Genomic DNA, 18,523 nt, shown 5'->3' on the forward strand with positions numbered 1-18,523 from the left:
TAAATGAAAGTTTGGGTAAAAAATAAAGCTAAAAATTGAGAAAGATTAGAAATTAGAAAAAGTAGCACATAAAAAGACTTGATTACTTGTCGAAAATAATATTGATGTATGAAACTATAAAATTGTGTTTAACCAAGACTATAAAATTGAAAATTTTGAACTAAATTGAAAAAATCGAATTTTTCTCAAAATATCAAAATTTCGTTGAAAGGGAGGAAATCATAATATTCTCAAAATTTTGTCAAAATTGTGGGAAAAAACAAAATTTCAAGCCCTTCCAAATCGCAAAATTTCAAGATGACGGTGGAAATCTTAGACGATGTTCTCATCTATTGTGCAATCTAATAAAATTGAGAATTTATGGGGAAAAAAATGGACAGACCTCAAAATATGGAGGTGAATTTTACTCTTCTTTTTTCCCTAAATCATGTAGGACTGATTCTTGAAAAAGAAAAATAGAACATTGCAATTTATAAGTTAAATGACTTCGAAAGTTGAAAGACAATTGACTTTTCTTTCTCTCGTGATTAGGCCATATGCTACTAAATAAAAGGTAAACCAGCATGTTGAAACATTAGTAACATTTCTTAAAATGTGTATTACAGCAGTTAGCTCTAAAAATTATTCATAGAATTATTGCCATTGTTACCATCACATATATATTTTTCCATTACAATGAAAATTCAGCCTTAAGAATCCAAAGAAAACTAGCCCCAAAGTAGAGATAATTCATCAAATTGTATTCATTGGAAACCCCGCATAAAATTATACTTGAAAAAGGAAAAGAAAAAGAACTTTACATGTAACCCACTATTTGTTCATCTAAATAAAGAGGTATATACTACATATAATCTAAACTTTGAACTCAATTAGATCACTAAAACATACAAACAGGAATAATTTAAATTTCCAAAAAATCATGGCCAGACCATTTCCTAAAAGTACCACAGGGACAAAAAATTGCAAACAACAAATATAACCAAGAAGAGAGGAGCCTCCACCAGCTGACTGTATAAACAAGACCTGTGAATTGTGATTAGCCTATCAAAGCAATAACTAATGCACATGACAATTTTGTAATCAGCATATTAAAACAGGCTCTTAATACATTAGCCAAAGACAAGTAGAATTATAGCCTACTTAGCTTTTCAAGGTAAGGATTTGAAGGAGCTGGACCAACAAGGATGCATGGAGGAATTGGGAACACATATCACAGAGCTTAAGGTAGGTTATAAAGGAGTATTGGAATCACTCCATGCATCGATGGCGGGCCTCACGCGTGTTATTACACAATATTTTACAGAGCTTACTGCTCATAGTTTTTTCCCATTCGACAGTGGCTTTTGATCTGCTGCACAAGCTGCAGCTGCACCGGTTTCGTCCTGGAAATTTTGTTTTTCGGCTGACACCTGCAGATTGATGACAGACCAGTGAATCTCTTGACAGGAAATAAGTCTGCTGGTAAGGGAAATGGAAATTTGAATGGATCATCATCTCCATTTCTTCAGTCCATGTTATATCATCTTGATATTTTATGCAAAATATAACAACGTGTCAAGATAACATGGCAAGACGAATGACATTGAACAGATAAATAGGTCAATCTTGAGTTTCTCAAACTGGAGGTGATTCTATTCCATACAGTACAGGAAGAAAACTGAAAGGTTAAAGAGCTAACCAGTTTGTGAGATTTCAGTGGCAAGGTGTTACCACCAGCAGGCATTAATGATGGATCTGAAGGCCTGTGAAACAGCAAGTGGGCCACTGACCGGTCTATAGGATTGGTATCAGTTTCCAAATCCAGAAAACCTCCACTCCTGTTAAAACCAAAATCCACAGTAAGAAAGTTGGATAACTCCATAGACGGAAAAAGGCACCCGCGGGGTGGGGGGTGGGAGGGGGGACAATAACCGCCGATAACCATCCAGCCATACTGGCCAATTTTCGGAGACATTGAGCAAGTTAGCATAGTTTTCTTGAACGTAATATAGAATTTTTATTTCCATTCTATAATTTTTCTTTTCAGTACGCATTCATTCCAGCTTTCCATCATCCTCATTTAGATTAAGTAAACGAGGCCTAAGAATATACCCATGCTAAATGGTAGAAAAGAAAAAAAATACAATAAGGTCAGAAAACAGCAAGAACTTGCCTATTTGGATCTTGATCAATTGACGAAGCAACTCTAACAAATTTATCTTCACCAATATTCTCATTGAGATTTGCACAGTTATGTCTCTGCTCTGCACTTCTTGCCAGGCGATAGAGGCTGTCTCTTATGCATAGTTTTGTCCTGATATCCAACTGAATTAATTGGTCCAAAAAGTTAGTTGCAAGAAGAATATCACGATATTCACATACACATATACTAGTAAACACATCTAAAAGCTTATTGTCAAAGAATTTTCTGAATCTTGGCTAATCTTTAGTTTCCAATGTATGAACCACGTAAATGTTTGCTCAAGAGTATGGACATGCAAAATGCTCACCTGTGTAGTGAGTTGTTAAAAGAATCAAAGAGGTTAAGGATGAATAAACAATGAAACATGCATTAAAAAATAAAATAAAATAAAATAAAGATAAAAGTTCACATAATCCGCACTTTAACAAGTGCAAGCTAAAAAAAGCTAGTTAGCTAAAAGTACGTAACGTAACAAAAATATTATAAGTTCGTTAGTTTCTAGATTTTTTTAAATTGGAAATACATGACCAGTTTCTTTTAAGTACTTGAGCTGTTGAATATTTAATCACTTCTATAATGCTATCTTTTAAAATAGATACCATAAACTTACACATATTTAAAGTGAAATCAATGAAACTTAATGCAATTGTTCAATTCAAATATAACTAAAATATGCATACCGATGTCATATTGTGCCAGTGTTTCCTCAAGATGATGTTGATTAAGATATACAGACAATTTTTTACTAGTGGAATTTCAAGACATAAAAGCAATGAACACCATAAGTTGTAGGGAATGAAGAAAAGCGCCAAATATTATTTTTATGGCCATGGTCAGACTGTTGGCTATGGTTAGTTGGCAAAAAGCAACATGCTAACTGCGAACAGGAAGTATAACTATTATGCTTGCAAATTACATTTTCCATGCAAAATGGACAATAAAGACTATTTTGTGATGTGAAAAGCAAGGAAAGTACTACTACCTGCTCCATTACTTGTTGAAGCTGGCGAAAACTAGTTGCTTCCAGTGAGATTCCATCCAGCCTAGTGCTCCTGCAAGACTTATCTTGAGCATTTGAAGAATCTAATTCTGCTCTACTTCCTCGGCTAACTACTCCAGTTTCGCTGTGACCATCATCAATTTCACTTTCAGACCTTGAAGCCTGCTTCCTAACTGGAAACGAAGTATTGAATGTTTCCGAACTTGGCACAGACATAAAAGTGAAATTCTTATTGAATGAGGCTGGTAAATCCTGGTGGTACAGTTTCTCTCTATTTTCATTTGCTGCAATTGTTGGAGCGTCAAAGGAAGGATAATGAGAGCTATGTAGTTGATTAGATGCATAAGATGACTCCTGCAGAAAATAGGTGGTCGTTACTTGTAGATTTTGTACAAGAAAGAGCTAAAGACACCAAAATTTGCTAATATGCATCATTATAATCGAGGTGCAAACATAAACTTTTTGTAACATACCACTCAACAAATCAGATCTAGATCTCTATTTAAACCTTCAAAACCAAAGGGGAAAATTTTCCCTAGTATTATGTATTGCTCTTCATTTATGCCTTGAAAAACTTTGAACATTATTTACATTTCAGTCATAAGTTTATAATTTGACGAGTTCCAGAAAATTATGCTTGGACATTTTTTACATTATCCTATAATGGCCCTAGAAGTTTATGCTAAAATCTTCAGTAAATGAAACTCTATACGTTTCCTTCCATAATGACTTCTTCAAGGTTGGGGAGTGAAGGCCTCACTTACAAATAAAATGAGAAAGGTTTTATTTTATTCTTGGTTAGAGGTTGAATAAAGATCCAGAAAAGTAAATTTTAAACAGAAAATTAGAAGAATAATAACAAACCTGTTTTTTAGGTATCAAGTCACCTCTAGAATCGCCTTTTCTATCTGCCATGTCAGCAGCTGACAAGTGACTCATAGCAGCAGAGTCACCAATGTCGGTAATCCCATCATTCATCTTGCAACCATTTAAAATGTTATTTCTGTTCAAACCATCAGATGAAGGCTCTGAATTCACGGGATTAGACTCTTCATTAAATTCAGATGCATCATTTATTGTACTTCCTTCACAGCATGAAAATTTAAAGTTTGACTTTGATGGATCTTCAAGTTTTTCCGAGCCATGGGATGGGGAAAACCAACGTAGATCATCTTCATTGCTTAGATTCCCAAGCCCAAATGTTGAATCACAATTTCTGTATCATCACAGTGGGATCAAAGAATTCAGCCTTCATATTATGAAAAATAAACAAATGGAAAAACAAGTTATGAGGAATGCAGAAGGTTACCTAAACATCCTATCAACATCCTCAAAGCTTCCTATATCTTGCCACCCATAATACAGAAGATCGTTATTTTCTTCGTTTTCACGATCATCATCCAGAAAACTAATATCATTATCTGTTTGGGAAATGTGACTGACTGAATATTGATACATGTCATTCTCGTCTGCAGCACTATTGTCAGTTACAATATGATCATCTGTGCAGTAATCAAGATCTGTACCCACGTCTGTTTTAAAGCAATTGTTTGACATAGTAAGACTACTAGATTCCATTTTCGTATCTTTGAATGAGTCACTTTTTAATGAAGAAGGGACACCATCAGGCATATGAGACCATGAATCTTTTTCCAGCACCGTACTCTTCATGATTGATGTTTGTGTTTTTACTTTCTCCTTACCAAGAAAACTGAACTTAGTTGCACTGTAAGCATCGTTTATAAAGCCAACTCTGCAATTAGAATTCCCGAGACTATCACTCTGTACTTCAAGTAGATCCCAAAGTTCATCACCAAGATGAGGCACTATATAATCATCATTCTCAGTGAAGTCCTTCCAAATATTATCCTTGAGCTGCAACACAATTACAAGGTATAAAGCTATAATGCTTTAAATTTTAAAATAAAAGGCAAAGATATATATTTTTTTTATTTTTCCCACTTACATTAAAAAGATTTGGATAAATTGTTACATCTCGGAAAATACAAAACCTAATTGAACACTCATCATGCAGGTGAACTAAATCCAAAATACCAGCACTGCGTGCAATAGCAAAATTGTTACATTTAAACTTGATGTAAACATCGGTAACCCCTTATTCTAGCCAATCGAATTAGTTTTCTTTGATAGCACAACTTCAAACCGTTTCTTTATACAAAACATAAATATTTTGATAGCTACAAAGTTCAAAGAGATAAAGAAAAGAAAAGCTATGGGAGCCAGTATATCTTTGCACCAAAAAAAACCGTATGAATGATAGTATCAATAATACCCTTCTTTGGTTCTTAAACTTTCAAATGTTCTCTTTCAGTTCTCAAAAAACCATTCAAGTCATTTTTATTAATATTTTATAAATTATTTGATTGAAACTTGGTGTGACATACTTTGTGCATTACATGATGAGTACTAGAGTAGATGTCTATGTGGACGAGTCATTAAAGCTATAAATAGCAAGTTAGACGTAAAGTCTGAAAATGAATTTGAAATTCTGTTAGAACTATTAATAAAAAGTGAACATGGATCATCAAGTTTATGAACTTAAACAAAACATTTGAAAGTTCAATGAGTGAGAAAAAAACAATTCAAAAGTAAAAAGTTTAGGACTACAATAAAATATGTATAAATGTGACTTTTTCAATCTTATAGAGAAATAAAAGAATGGATATAACATCCATCCATAAATTATTGTTCCCAAAAAATACACTCAATTGATGATCCTTAATGGAGAAATGGCTGCTAAGTGCCAGAATCCTGCCCTCACCCATCATCTCAAACATCATGTTCATCAGCGTAATAAAAGGTAGGAGGATTTCCCCGCACAGTGTTCAGTTTATTGCTTCTTTAGTCTTTAGTTTCAGAAAATTAACAATTACACATACCCACTTTAGTTAATAGTTTTAGTCTTAGATTTACTTGTATGACTTTTCAATTTTGTTTTCTTCTTTTCCCTAACAAATAATTTGATACTTATTGGAAGACTAAAGAATAATAAATAGCCCATCTAAGCTAGAGCTTTGCATAGACTATTGCCATAAGTTTCTTGTACACAACCACGTGAGATTGTTAGAGTGATAGTCTTCTGCTTACAATTCGGATTAAGAAGCCAGAAACAATCTCCTTTTAACTGTAAAACTGAAAATATGCAGAGACATGTTGATTCAGAACGAAAATTTAAGGATTTCAGAATACCAGTTACTAGTGATGTCGCCTTCATCTCAATGGCAACATCAGCTACACCAACTTATGACCGACCACAAGATCAGCAAATACCAGTGATATCTTATTATACTACGACATCCATTTCATGGTCCTTAGCTTGAACTTGAATTGCAAAAGTCCTGTTAATAAGATGATATTATATGGACGGATCTAGAGTTGGAACTAGAAAAAAAGGGCATTCAGTTGGAAGCCAAATTGGCAATCAAAACAGATACATACCTCTGAAGACACATTAGTTACAGAGAAGGGCTACTGCTAAGTAAATCTACAAGAATAGTTTGCTTTGCACCAACAATTTGGCCTTCTAGCCAAATGCATATAAGTTAAATATACATGCATGCATGTGCACACACACACCACATGAGTCTAGATTATAAGATTAACTCAAATCATTAGAGACAAGTAAAGATATTCAAATTTCAAACAAATAGAAGATAAATTAAATTGAAAAAAAGAAAGCTAGTATAATCTCTAGAAAACAATTGGATGCTAAGGTGGAAAAGTAAGGGAAGATGTCGTTTAAATCCTATAAAAGGAATAAGATTGATCATCCTGGTAAATATGAAATTCTCTCATGTTACAACGTTAGTATTAGCACTGCTTCAAGGACATCTAAAAATTGCATATCAGATATCATAAGCAACCAAAATATTGTGTTTCCAGGGCACAAGGCAATGAACTTCTTGTTTCCTAGTTTGGTAGTATTAATGACAAGATCAATGTGTGTGGATAAAAAATAACTCATTATGAACATCAAGGTGGAAAATGGGTTAATAGTGCTTTTGGGGAACCTAGCCAAATCCACCTTAATAACTTGTCTTTGAAAAGCTTCAAGGTGACGGGAACTCCAACTTGACGTATCTTTTCATTATGAATATATTTTCACAAAAATTAACAAGAAATATAAAAAAAGCTCATTCATTCCGTTCCAAATGTGCTCTAGTAGTAGTGGACCACAGCATTCTTGCTTTATCCTCAACCACCAACCCGAAAGTAACACAGGGAGCCATTTGTTAACATCCTTAATAAGAACACCAGACCAAACCAAAACGTTTGATTGATAAACTTCCAAGCTTTAGAGGCAAACTGGTAGTTAAAAAAAGGAAGGTTACTGAGGATCTCTTCACTCCCCTTACACGTGACATAACCTAAGAGAATAAAGGAGTTCTCCTTTGCACCTTGTCTTGCGTGTTCGTACTGTTAAGAACTAGCATCCACAGAAAGAGTTTTGCTTCTTAAGAACTCATGGTTCCTAAATTGGCGTACTGACCTACGGAATAAGGAATCAGATCAGCTTGCTATCCTTGTCTTGGGCGTCAACAATCTCTAATCTAGTTTTTCCAGTTAATAAAAAGGATGGAAGTTGCCGTTTTCTATAAATTATGAACCATAATCAAAAGACAATCCAAACTACATCCCAAACTTGATTGCTAAATAACTCTCAGATGAACACCATGAGCTATCTTTTTCAGCATTGATTTGAAGTCCGGTCATTTCCAAAGACACTTCAAACAAGAAGACATCCAAAAAACTGTTTTGCATTGGCATTGGCACCGGAAACCTTACAAAAGCCTTCCCTCTAAGTTATTACCATAAGGCAATTTATGAAAGAGAAGTAATTACTGTTGTGTTGGCAGTGAAGAAATGGAGGCCTGATTTATGAGGCTTATTGTTAAAACCAATAAAGGTGCCTCAAATTCTTGTTCAGCCAATGTACAGCGAGGGATGTATATGTGAATAATGTATCACCAAGCTAATCACACAGTAATTTGGCATTCAATACAACCAAGATTCATAAATAAACACCTGGACGAGCTGTCATGGGTGCTAGAGGAAACATAATTCAGCCAGTTATCTAACCTATGGAGGCTAACTGAATCGATGATCATCAAGCCGAAAAGATTGCAACTAAACCATATTTAAACTACTTTGCAAAACAAGAACGCACTACATGTGGAGTACATGTTAAAACAAAATTTCTAGTTAACCACGTGATCCAGCAAGCATCCTTTACTTTTCTTATGAGTTTTGTGACAGCACTAACACTAGACAAGGGGTGTACTAAAAACATATGATTAATAGCCAAAGAAAATTTACGACCTTACTCAAATTGGATATTTTTCATAGGTAGTCTGTGTCTTTGAATTCTAAAAATAGTCGAAGAAAATTTATTAGTGAACAGACTAGGTTGTGGAAATTAAAATACTTAGATATATCCCCGTTGGTCTTTTATAGCCATTTTTAAGTGGGTGGGATGACATTTCAATGGCCGTTAGATTTTTTACACTAAATAATGCTACAAAATCAATGATAGTTGAAAATTTGAAATTTTGGATAAACTAACAATTCTCGGTATGGTAGTAACATCAATAAACGGACAACCATGCAAAGCCAGGAACGTGAGAGATATTTAGCGTCTCTATTAGGAAAAACAACCAACATCAGTTCATATTAATAATTAAAAAATAGATAAAAACGGGGAAGTAAACTCTACCTTATACATACACAAGTCAGACATTCCTTCGAGATCCTCTATCCACCATCTAAGAAGCAAAAAATTGTTTGATATGATCTCATATCTCAATCACGAACTTGCCCAGCAATAAAATCTGAATAAAGAATAGAAGAAAAAATGACACGAGTTCCTCAGATTCATACATACTTGCGTTCTAAACCGACCCATTGGAGACTGTAAAGGGAAAAACAGTAGAAACATGCTATCGGATACGGAAGTATTAAGAAGGAACGGTAGAAAGATTTCTTTTACTTATTCCGGTAATATTATTTTCCCGGGGGTGTAAGTTATTAAAGGAATTTTGGTTATTCATTATTTTTTTCCCCCCTTTTGTAATACTGTCCAAACAAACATACAAAATTATTAAATTTACTCTTCTTAGATCTAATATTTCCCGTCCATCAAATTAACCCAAAAGTGATCTGAAAAGACGAATTGATCCAAAAAGTTCCCGGATGAAAAGAAAAATGAGTTCATCAACCAATTTATAATGAAAAAAAGTTGAAAATTAATATGAAAAAAAAGAAAACAACCCCTTTGAACCAGAAACATGAAATAATAAAAAAAAAAAATTACAGCTTCAAAGAATAAGCATCCCCTCTTTTTATTAACTCATCCGCTAAAACACTCAGAAACTCATCAATTTCACTTCCTTTCGATGAAACCAATTCCCATAAACAAAATTCAAGAAAGGCTTTTCTCAATCCAACCCATTTTCTTCAACAACCAAACAGCTCAAACCCCATAAACACCTCAGGAATCGAATCACCAAGCCAGAAGACAAACAACAAAACCAACAACGATCCACCCAGAAAAAAGAACGGAAAAAAAAAAATACAAAACTCACCTGGATTCCAAAATTGTAGTGAGAGAATCCGAAAGGCTTTAAAGAAAAACCAAGGATTTGGAATCGAAGAAGAAAAAAATACAGCTAGGACAAAAGGAAAGATAAGCCCTAGGTGGGTTTTGTTTCTTCAGTCAGGTTTGCAAAGGAGCTGGTTTGTTTCGACTTCTCTCTTTTTTTCTTTTCTTTTTTTTTTTTTTTGGAGGAAGAATATTTTACTATTCCTTAATTATAAAACTAGTAGCGGAAAATTGGACACGTGTCGTGAGGAAAGAAAGAAGAGAGATGGGATATCAGAATTCGTGGACGAGAGCTCGAGAAGAGATCCGATCAGTTTCGGCAGCGTGATTGGTTCAATTTTGTAGCAATCGCTCGATTTGCGACACGTGGCATACTGCTGGAAGATTCCTTTTAAGACAGTGGGTTCTAAAAGTTGGGCGTTGGCTGACGTATTATTGTACACATATATATTTATTTATAACTTCAGTGGTCTCTTTCTTTTTTTTTTTTTTTCGGGTGGGTATTTCTTTTTATAATTTTTTCTTTTATTATTTTAAATATTATTTTTTTCTTATTTTTTTATTTCTCCAACCGACTATGTTGTACAAAATATTATTAATTTATGTAGTTTTTTTCAGTGCATTGTTGTTTGTGTTTTAAAAGGTTTGGCTTTATTTAAAATTATTTTAATTTAAGGTACATGAAGGGCAAGGTGGATTAAAGGTTGATGTCCATAGGTATTTTTTAAAATTTTATAAAAATAAAAAATTGAAAAATATACTTAAATTAGTAAATAAATATTTTAGGACTTTTAGCTAAGTTAATGTATTTATTACTTTTGCAATCGTGATATTTTAATATTTTTTTATGTTCTTGAATTTTTCTACAGTATAATAAAAATGTTGATTCATCTATCACGTTGGTATTGGAAATAGAATACTATGATAACTTTTTTATTTTATTTTTCTTCTTTTGAGTTGTGGCTTCTATTATCTTGATCATCAATATTTAAAATGAGATATATTTTGTTCAATATCTTTTTTGAAAGTGCATACATTACAAGAACTAGCTCTTGACCCATTGGGGTAATTAGAGTTTTGGAGTAAAACTAAATATATTATGACCCAACTTTAATTTTTTTAGGAATGATAGTAGATCTAAACCTCATTGACAAATTGTGATATTCACTAAAACAAATTCGTTACAATTATTATTGTGACTCAATCGGATCTCTTTATAGCTAGGTTCAACCCATGCCAATGAGCATCGATCTCAAACATCTTGAAATTTGATAACTCAAATCTAGCTCTTGAAAGTTGATTTTAGGCCACATTTACCCCAATTAAAATGTAATCTACAAATGGTAAAGGAATGAAGGGTGCGTAATTGAAGGAACTCTTATTGAAGAGTACCTACGAGTGGAAACGGATCTTTCTAATTCATTGTGACAAAATTACCGCATATACATTCAAACATACTTTCATAATGCTAAAGGGATCAAGAAATCATACCAGATGAAGATTTCTCGAGTCTGAAGCCCAACCGTCTACCTCGAATATTCACCACTCAAACAAAAGGAATCGGAGAAGACAACACCATTTAGAGCCCTCAGTATTCTTGGAGTGAGAATCCAAAGTGTAGGCTTTGTTCGGATTTGATAGAGGGAAGGAGGAAGAGCGACCGTACACAATGATCAAGCAAGTGGGAGATGTGGTCGTCTATCGCATAGACAATATATTTTATCGTTTAGGTAAAGTGTACGATCGTGTAGTAAAAGTAAGCGATCGTCTAAATGATCATGTAGGAAAATGTAAACGATCGTCTATATGATCGTGTAGGAAAAGGGTGAGCGATCGTCCAAAACGATCGCGTATGAAAATCTAAGCGATCGTCTATACGATTGTTTAGTAAATACCGAGAGCTAAACGATCACATAGTAAAAAGGTAAACAATCGTTTATATAATAGCGCGCGACGATGTAATTGGTATGCGATCGCTTAGCAATTTCGTATATGTAAGCGATTGTGCAGTCCTATCGTATAGGCACTGATTTTCTAAACGATGACACTATCTTTTTCACAATACTCATGTACCCCGAGATCAACATACAATCTGCTATTTATAATGCACTCATCCGTTATTTTAAACGAAGAGGCACCTTCCCATTTCCTTTATAACCGTCCAATTAATGTGATCTTATCACATTCATAACTTATAAATTAATATCAAATATTAATTATAATATTTTTTCCTCTACTAGATATAAATCATATTTATATCCAATTTCCTCCAAATTAATGTATTTCATACATAAAGTTAATTATATCATATTTAATTAACTCGTTCAATTATATCATATATAATCGAACTCCCTCTTGTCAATTTGAACATTTCAAATTGACCCAAAAACTGACTCTTAACTTGTATCCAAGCTACTAAGGGGACCTTATGGACCTATGGCTTGAAGCTCCAACGGTATGTGAATAGCTGACTAAACTCTTTAGTCATGATATCCACCATCCGTTAATTGCCAGGCATTCCAAAGACCGACAGTTGAACTCTTCTTGCCATAGATATATTTCTATGTCCATTGAATATAACCAATCATTAGTACGATGACCCTTCACAGATGCTTGCAATTACAACAGGCCAATTTACCGTTTTGCCCCTGTAATTATATCTTTCTCCTTAAGTACAAACTGATCCCTCTAATGAACAATACAACATAGTCCTACTATGTGTGCACACCTCTCGAGCCATGAGAAGGTGTGTGGCGCCACATCGTTCAAGCCCTGGAATCAATCCTTAAGGGAGCTATCTATCTACTTACCCCTACCTCGGGGAAGGAGTGAATTCTATCTTGTGTAACTGAGTTTCTAGCTCCCAAATCAGACGAATCCCCAAAATGGTAGGTTTGATTCGGCGTTCTGGCCACTCGCACCCATGCAAATCAAAGGACCGCCCTCAATGGCAGGAGTTCCCAACTCACTCAGGATTGAGGTCATGTTACCTATGGTCATCCTAGTGAAGTGAAGTCTCAGTTATAAACGGTGTTATATAACGAGACGTTAACATTTCATGGTCAGGTCTTATACAAAATCTTTGTTTATGACGCCTCCGCTCGCATGTCCCCTACACAAATGATCAGGACCAGATCATCTGTGACAAGTCATAACACTTGTGACCATTCCACAAAGCGGGCCGCATCCGTTACCAGGATAAGGTTTCCCTCCTATATCCACATACTACAGACCATTTTGGTTATCACTCAAGACATGATCCACTTGTATGTCACCATATACATGCTTGAGTTACATATAGATAACCAGGGATTTTATGTTTATTGGTTTGTGGTAAAATCTAAATGTGCAAAGTCAAGTAGTGAAGAAAATATCATTTATATTATACATCACAAGTGTCTGTACAAAGTTGTTTACAAACTACTGGACATGAGACTTTAGAGCACAAACCTCAACAATTTCCCACTTGTTCTAAAGCAAAGTGGGGAGTACAAGTAAACAGGCACAAAACAATAAACTAGGGCATAAAAACCCAGTGCAACAAATCTCCCACTTGCTCTAGTCCAGTTGCGGGCGGTCCCATAGACCCATGCTCTAATGGTGACTCTCAAGCACTATAGCCGTGAGAACCTTCGTAAATGAATCAACAACGTTTTTCTCTGAGGTGATCTTCGTGACGATCACGTCACCTCGATGCACTATCATACAGATCGACTTTAACATGGCAACAGGTGAGAAAGTCTCCTCATAGTTGACTCCCTCCATCTAGATATAACCCTTTGTCACAAGTCGAGCCTTGAAGGTTTGCACCTTCCCATCAGCACCCCGTTTGCACTTGTAGATCCATTTACAACCTATAGGTCTTACCTCATCAGGCTGATCTACAAGTTCCCATACCGAGTTGAAGTACATCAACTCCATCTCGAGATTCATGGCTTTGACCCATTCATCCCAGTCAACATCCTCCATTGCCTTTTTATAGGACAACAGATCCTCAACGTCGCCATCTATCACCATAGCTAAGATTTCTGTGAAACCCAAATAACGATCAAGCGGGTTCATAATCCTCACACTGAGTCGAGGTTCCCTCAACTCTTGAGGTGGAACCGACCTACCAGATGAACTATCATCAATAATTCTGTTTGATGAATCAGGTTCTTCAACAACTCAGGTTGAAGTTTCAGTAGTTTCTTTGGAAAGCTCACTTAATACGACTTTACTACGTGGACTGTGCTCCCTGATATGATCCTCCTCCAGGAAAGTAGCATTCGTGGAAACAAACACCTTATTTTTGAATGGATCATAAAAGTAACCTCCTCGTGTACCTTTGCAGTAGCCTACAAAGAGGCACAACTTCGATCGTGATTCCAACTTCTTGGGATTTTCCTTAAGCACATGTGCTGAGCAACCCCATATGCGAAAGTGACGCAAAGTAGCTTTACGCCCGTTCCACAACTCCAGAGGTGTTCTTGCAACACTCTTAGAAGGAACACAATTGAGAATGTATACTGTAGTCCCCACTGCAAAACCCCAAAATGCGTCTAGTAAGGAAGCGTAATTCATCATCGAACAAACCATGTCCAACAAGGTTTTGGAGAAATTCGTTGGCATTTAGATTGAGTTACGACAGTTTTAAACATCTCTATGTTATGGAGGGAACTTACGGCAAAAGTTCTTAGCACATACAAGTTATTTCCAGTTTAGATGTACAAATTTCAACACCATCCTTATGAATAAACACTTTATTCAATAGTATAATTTTATTGTAACAGACACTTTACATAAATAAGGTTCCTTTTAAGTTCAGGTACTACAAAGATATCTTTTAATATAAGAAATCTATTCTGTAAAGTAAACTGGATATCTCCCACTGCCACAGCTGAGACGACGTGCCCTGCTGCCTATTCGCATCGTCATCTCACCATCCTCCAACTGTCTCCAGGATCTAATCCTCTGAAAAGAAGATCATACATGATTAGTGGCGCCCGAATCTAATATCCAAGCAGAATCATCATTCTCCATTAAACAAGTTTCTAATACAAACAAATCATATTTACCTCTGTCTGCCCTGGCCTTAGCCTTGGCAGCCTTCTTTTCCTTCAGATAACGAGGAAAATTCCTCTTCTAGTGTCCATCCTGGTTACAGTGGAAACATTTTCCTTTTTTAACCGGTGGTGGATGCTTTTTCTAGGCGACAGGTGGCAGAACAGATGCATTCCCTTTCCCTTTACCACCCTTCTTCTTCTTCCCCTTTCTAGAGTTAGAAGTGGAAGGTGTAGACTTTGTTCCTGAAGTTGAACCTCGATAGAACTTTTTAGAGGACGAGACAACATTTGCCTCACCTCCCCTTTTTCCTTAATTTTAAAAAATGATTGGTTAGTCTGCAACTCGTTGAGGAGAGTGGTAAGGGAATATTCCACTTTGTTAAGAATCGCATTGCTGACAAAGTGGAGGAAGCTCTCCGGCAATGAATGCAGGATAATGTTAACCTGACTACCCTCATCGATTTTAGAACCATTCATTTCTGCCACGTTAAAGTGGACCATCATATTCAACACATGTTCACGAACAGAGGTGCCTTCCTCCATTTTGGAGCTGAAGATGTGTTTCAGAGCCTAATGCTTGAGCTGTCCAGATGGCTGTCCGAATATTCCCCACAGGGATGTGATGATCTCACAAGCTGAGACTTTGAACTCGTGTTTCTTGGCCAAAATGTCACTTAGACTGACCAGAATATCGGCTCGGGCCTTCTCATTTGCCCGTATCCAATGCTCGTACACTGTCCGAACATTTCGAGTAGCGTCCTGAGGTGGAATAGGAGGACATTCCTCCGTAAGGAAAAACTTCAGATCTTCGATGATGAGTATCGTCGTGAGCATATGTTTCCAACTTGAATAGTTTTGGCCATTTAGTTTTTCGATGCTAAGCAAATTAATAGTGGCTGATGCCATTAAAAAACAACCGTTGTTGAAAAAAAATGAATAACCTTTTATAAGACTTTGCAAAAACCACTTTTTAATTAACCAATTAATTTTTAGCAAAACAGATTCCAAGTACCCTTAGTAAAAAAGACTTCTATTTTGCAATGATGCCCCAGTGAGGCAGGACAAACATCACCGGTGGGGTGATCGGATGGCCCTTCACTGGGATGAGACAATCTCAACCTTAGGCAGAATCAACTCTTGGAACTAAACCTAATAGCCACCATTTGTCGATCCAGAATAGTTAACCCTTAACAATACTGCGTAAGTGTACCCCCTCGTTTTCGGCCCCAGAGTCCCGTTCTAATGCGCTTACCATAGGGTAAAGACAGATTAGGACAAGAGACTAAGTAACTTTATCCTCTTACTGGAGATCAAATAAAGAAACGCGCAAAACAACCATCCTTTAGGGGGACACACCTATGGTACCACGAGGCAATGCGCAAAAACTTTATTCAATCCAACGAGGGAGACCGAAGGATATGCTGTCGCACTTCCTGCTCCCACTTACTATGAACACTCTCTCCATCCACCTTGATATTGACCTACCTAAACACCATCCGTTGGGCGGACACGCCAAAGGTGCCTCAAGGCCGAGGGTAGATCTCACGGTGTGGACTATGAGGGAGAAACGCAAGAGGTGAAAATGAAAATGCCCCAATAACCTCCCACTGAATGTTCTACCTAGGGGTTTATTAACCTAGACAATCCGGCTACTGATTTTGATCTAAGACATTTATAAAGTTTGCTCAAAAACAACTTTTGTCTTTGAAAAAAAAAGCAAGTACTTATATTAAACTCTTTAATGGACTGGCCTTAGTTTGCATGCATCAAATCTATCTAATTTACCTTTCCAGGTAGGGGTGTTTCGTTGCCGTCATCTTAAATACCACAACCTAGACAGAACTCGCCTTCGACAAAAGGTTTACTATAGATAGACTTGCTACATATGGATCTTTTACTAATTATTTTAGTTCTAATTTCATTTTCTAACCATTTATAAAATAAACAACTAAAACACTAATCCCACATAACAAAGTATTTATAACGCTTATAAATATAACGAAAAAAAATTGAATAAAGCATATATAAATATAACCCTTATATTATATGATGCATGAGCATGCATTTATGTAAATTAAAGCATGCTTATCTAAATTATAACACTTATAATAAAGAAAATATGGATGACCTAAGGTAGGGTTTATCTATATGTGCATACCATATGACATATTAAAAAACATTTATCACATGTAAAAAATAAAGGATTTATGGACCGGGTTGAGCCTTTACAAAACCGGAATGAAATAACCCTATCTATTACATTTTTCATTGTGACAGAATTACCACATGTACATTCAAACATACTTTCATAATGCTAAAGGGATTAAGAAATCATACCAGATGAAGATTTCTCGAGTCTAAAGCCCAACCATCTACCTCGAATATTCACCACTCGAACAGAAGGAATCGGAGAAGACAACACCACTTAGAGCCCTTAGTATTCTTGGAGTGAAAATCCAAAGTGTGGGCTTTGTTCAGATTTGATAGAGAGAAGGAGGAAGAGCGACCGTACACAATAATCAAGCAAGTGGGAGATGCGGTCGTCTATCACATAGACAATATGCTTGATCGTTTAGGTAAAGTGTACGATCGTGTAGTAAAAGTAAGCGATCGTCTAAACGATCGTGTAGGAAAAGGTAAACGATCGTGTAGGAAAAGGTAAACGATCGTCTATACGATCATTTAGGAAAATGGTGAGCGATCGTCCAAAACGATCGTGTAGGAAAAACTAAGCGATCGTCTATACGATCGTTTAGTAAATATCGGGAACTAAACGATCACTTAGTAAAAAGGTAAACGATCGTTTATATAATAGCGTGCGGTGGTGTAATTGGTATGTGATCTCTTAGCAATATCGTATATGTAAGCGATCATGCAGTCCTATCGTATAGGAACTGATTTTCTAAACGATGACACTATCTTTTTCACAATACCCGCGCACCCCGAGATCAACATACCGTCTGCTATTTATAATGCACTCATCCGTTATTTTAAACGAAGAGGCGCCTTCCCATTTCCTTTATAACCGTCCAATTGATGTGATCTTATCACATTCATAACTTATAAATTAATATCAAATATTAGTTATAATATTTTTTCCTCTACTAGATATAAATCATATTTATATCCAATTTCCTCCAAATTAATATATCTCATACATAAAGTTAATTATATCATATTTAATTAACTCGTCAATTATATCATATATAATCGAACTCCTTCTTGTCAATTTGAACATTTTAAATTGACCCAAAAACTGACTCTCAACTTGTATCCAAGCTACTAAGGGGACCTTATGGACCTATGGCTCGAAGCTCCAACGGTACTTGAATAGCTGACTAAACTTTTTAGTCATGATATTCACCATCTGTTAACTCCCAGGCATTCTACTAAAGACCGAAAGTTGAACTCTTCTTTTCGTAGATATATTTCTATGTCCATTGAATATAACCAATCATCAATACGATGACCCTTCACAGATGCTCGTAATTACAACATGCCAATTTACCATTTTGCCCCTGTAATTACATCTTCCTCCTTAAGTACCACTGATCCCTCTAATGAACAATACAACATAGTTCTACTATGTGTGAACACCTCTCGGGCCATGAGAAGGTGCATGGCGCCACATCGTTCAAGTCCTGGAATCAGCCCTTAAGGGAGTTATCTATCTACTT

At 35.8% G+C, this 18,523-nt stretch overlaps 1 protein-coding gene across 4 annotated transcripts; it reads right to left on the reverse strand.

The window, feature by feature from the left end:
• Positions 1-976: 976 nt before the first annotated feature.
• LOC120090406 (dentin sialophosphoprotein-like protein) lies at positions 977-10,083 on the reverse strand. Of its 4 annotated transcripts, none has more exons than XM_039048042.2 (9): positions 9,785-9,982; positions 8,917-9,031; positions 6,393-6,541; positions 4,492-5,057; positions 4,047-4,398; positions 3,165-3,536; positions 2,153-2,304; positions 1,679-1,817; positions 977-1,409 (listed from the first exon to the last, which is right to left on the reverse strand). In XM_039048042.2, exons 4-9 carry the CDS (start codon positions 4,851-4,853, stop codon positions 1,314-1,316), a joined length of 1,473 nt encoding a protein of 490 aa, XP_038903970.1. In that variant the 5' UTR covers positions 4,854-5,057; positions 6,393-6,541; positions 8,917-9,031; positions 9,785-9,982; the 3' UTR covers positions 977-1,313. The 4 variants fall into 4 exon arrangements, with proteins under 4 accessions (XP_038903970.1, XP_090163385.1, XP_038903969.1 ...); XM_090307259.1 differs by having other exon boundaries at positions 977-1,523; positions 9,785-9,955; XM_039048041.2 differs by lacking the exon at positions 6,393-6,541 and having other exon boundaries at positions 977-1,523; positions 9,785-10,083.
• Positions 10,084-18,523: the final 8,440 nt, after the last annotated feature.

The sequence above is a fragment of the Benincasa hispida genome, chromosome 11 (assembly GCF_027475165.1).
Source record: "Benincasa hispida cultivar pf3 chromosome 11, pf3_genome.v1.1, whole genome shotgun sequence".
In the NCBI taxonomy this organism is placed as follows: Eukaryota; Viridiplantae; Streptophyta; class Magnoliopsida; order Cucurbitales; family Cucurbitaceae; genus Benincasa; species Benincasa hispida.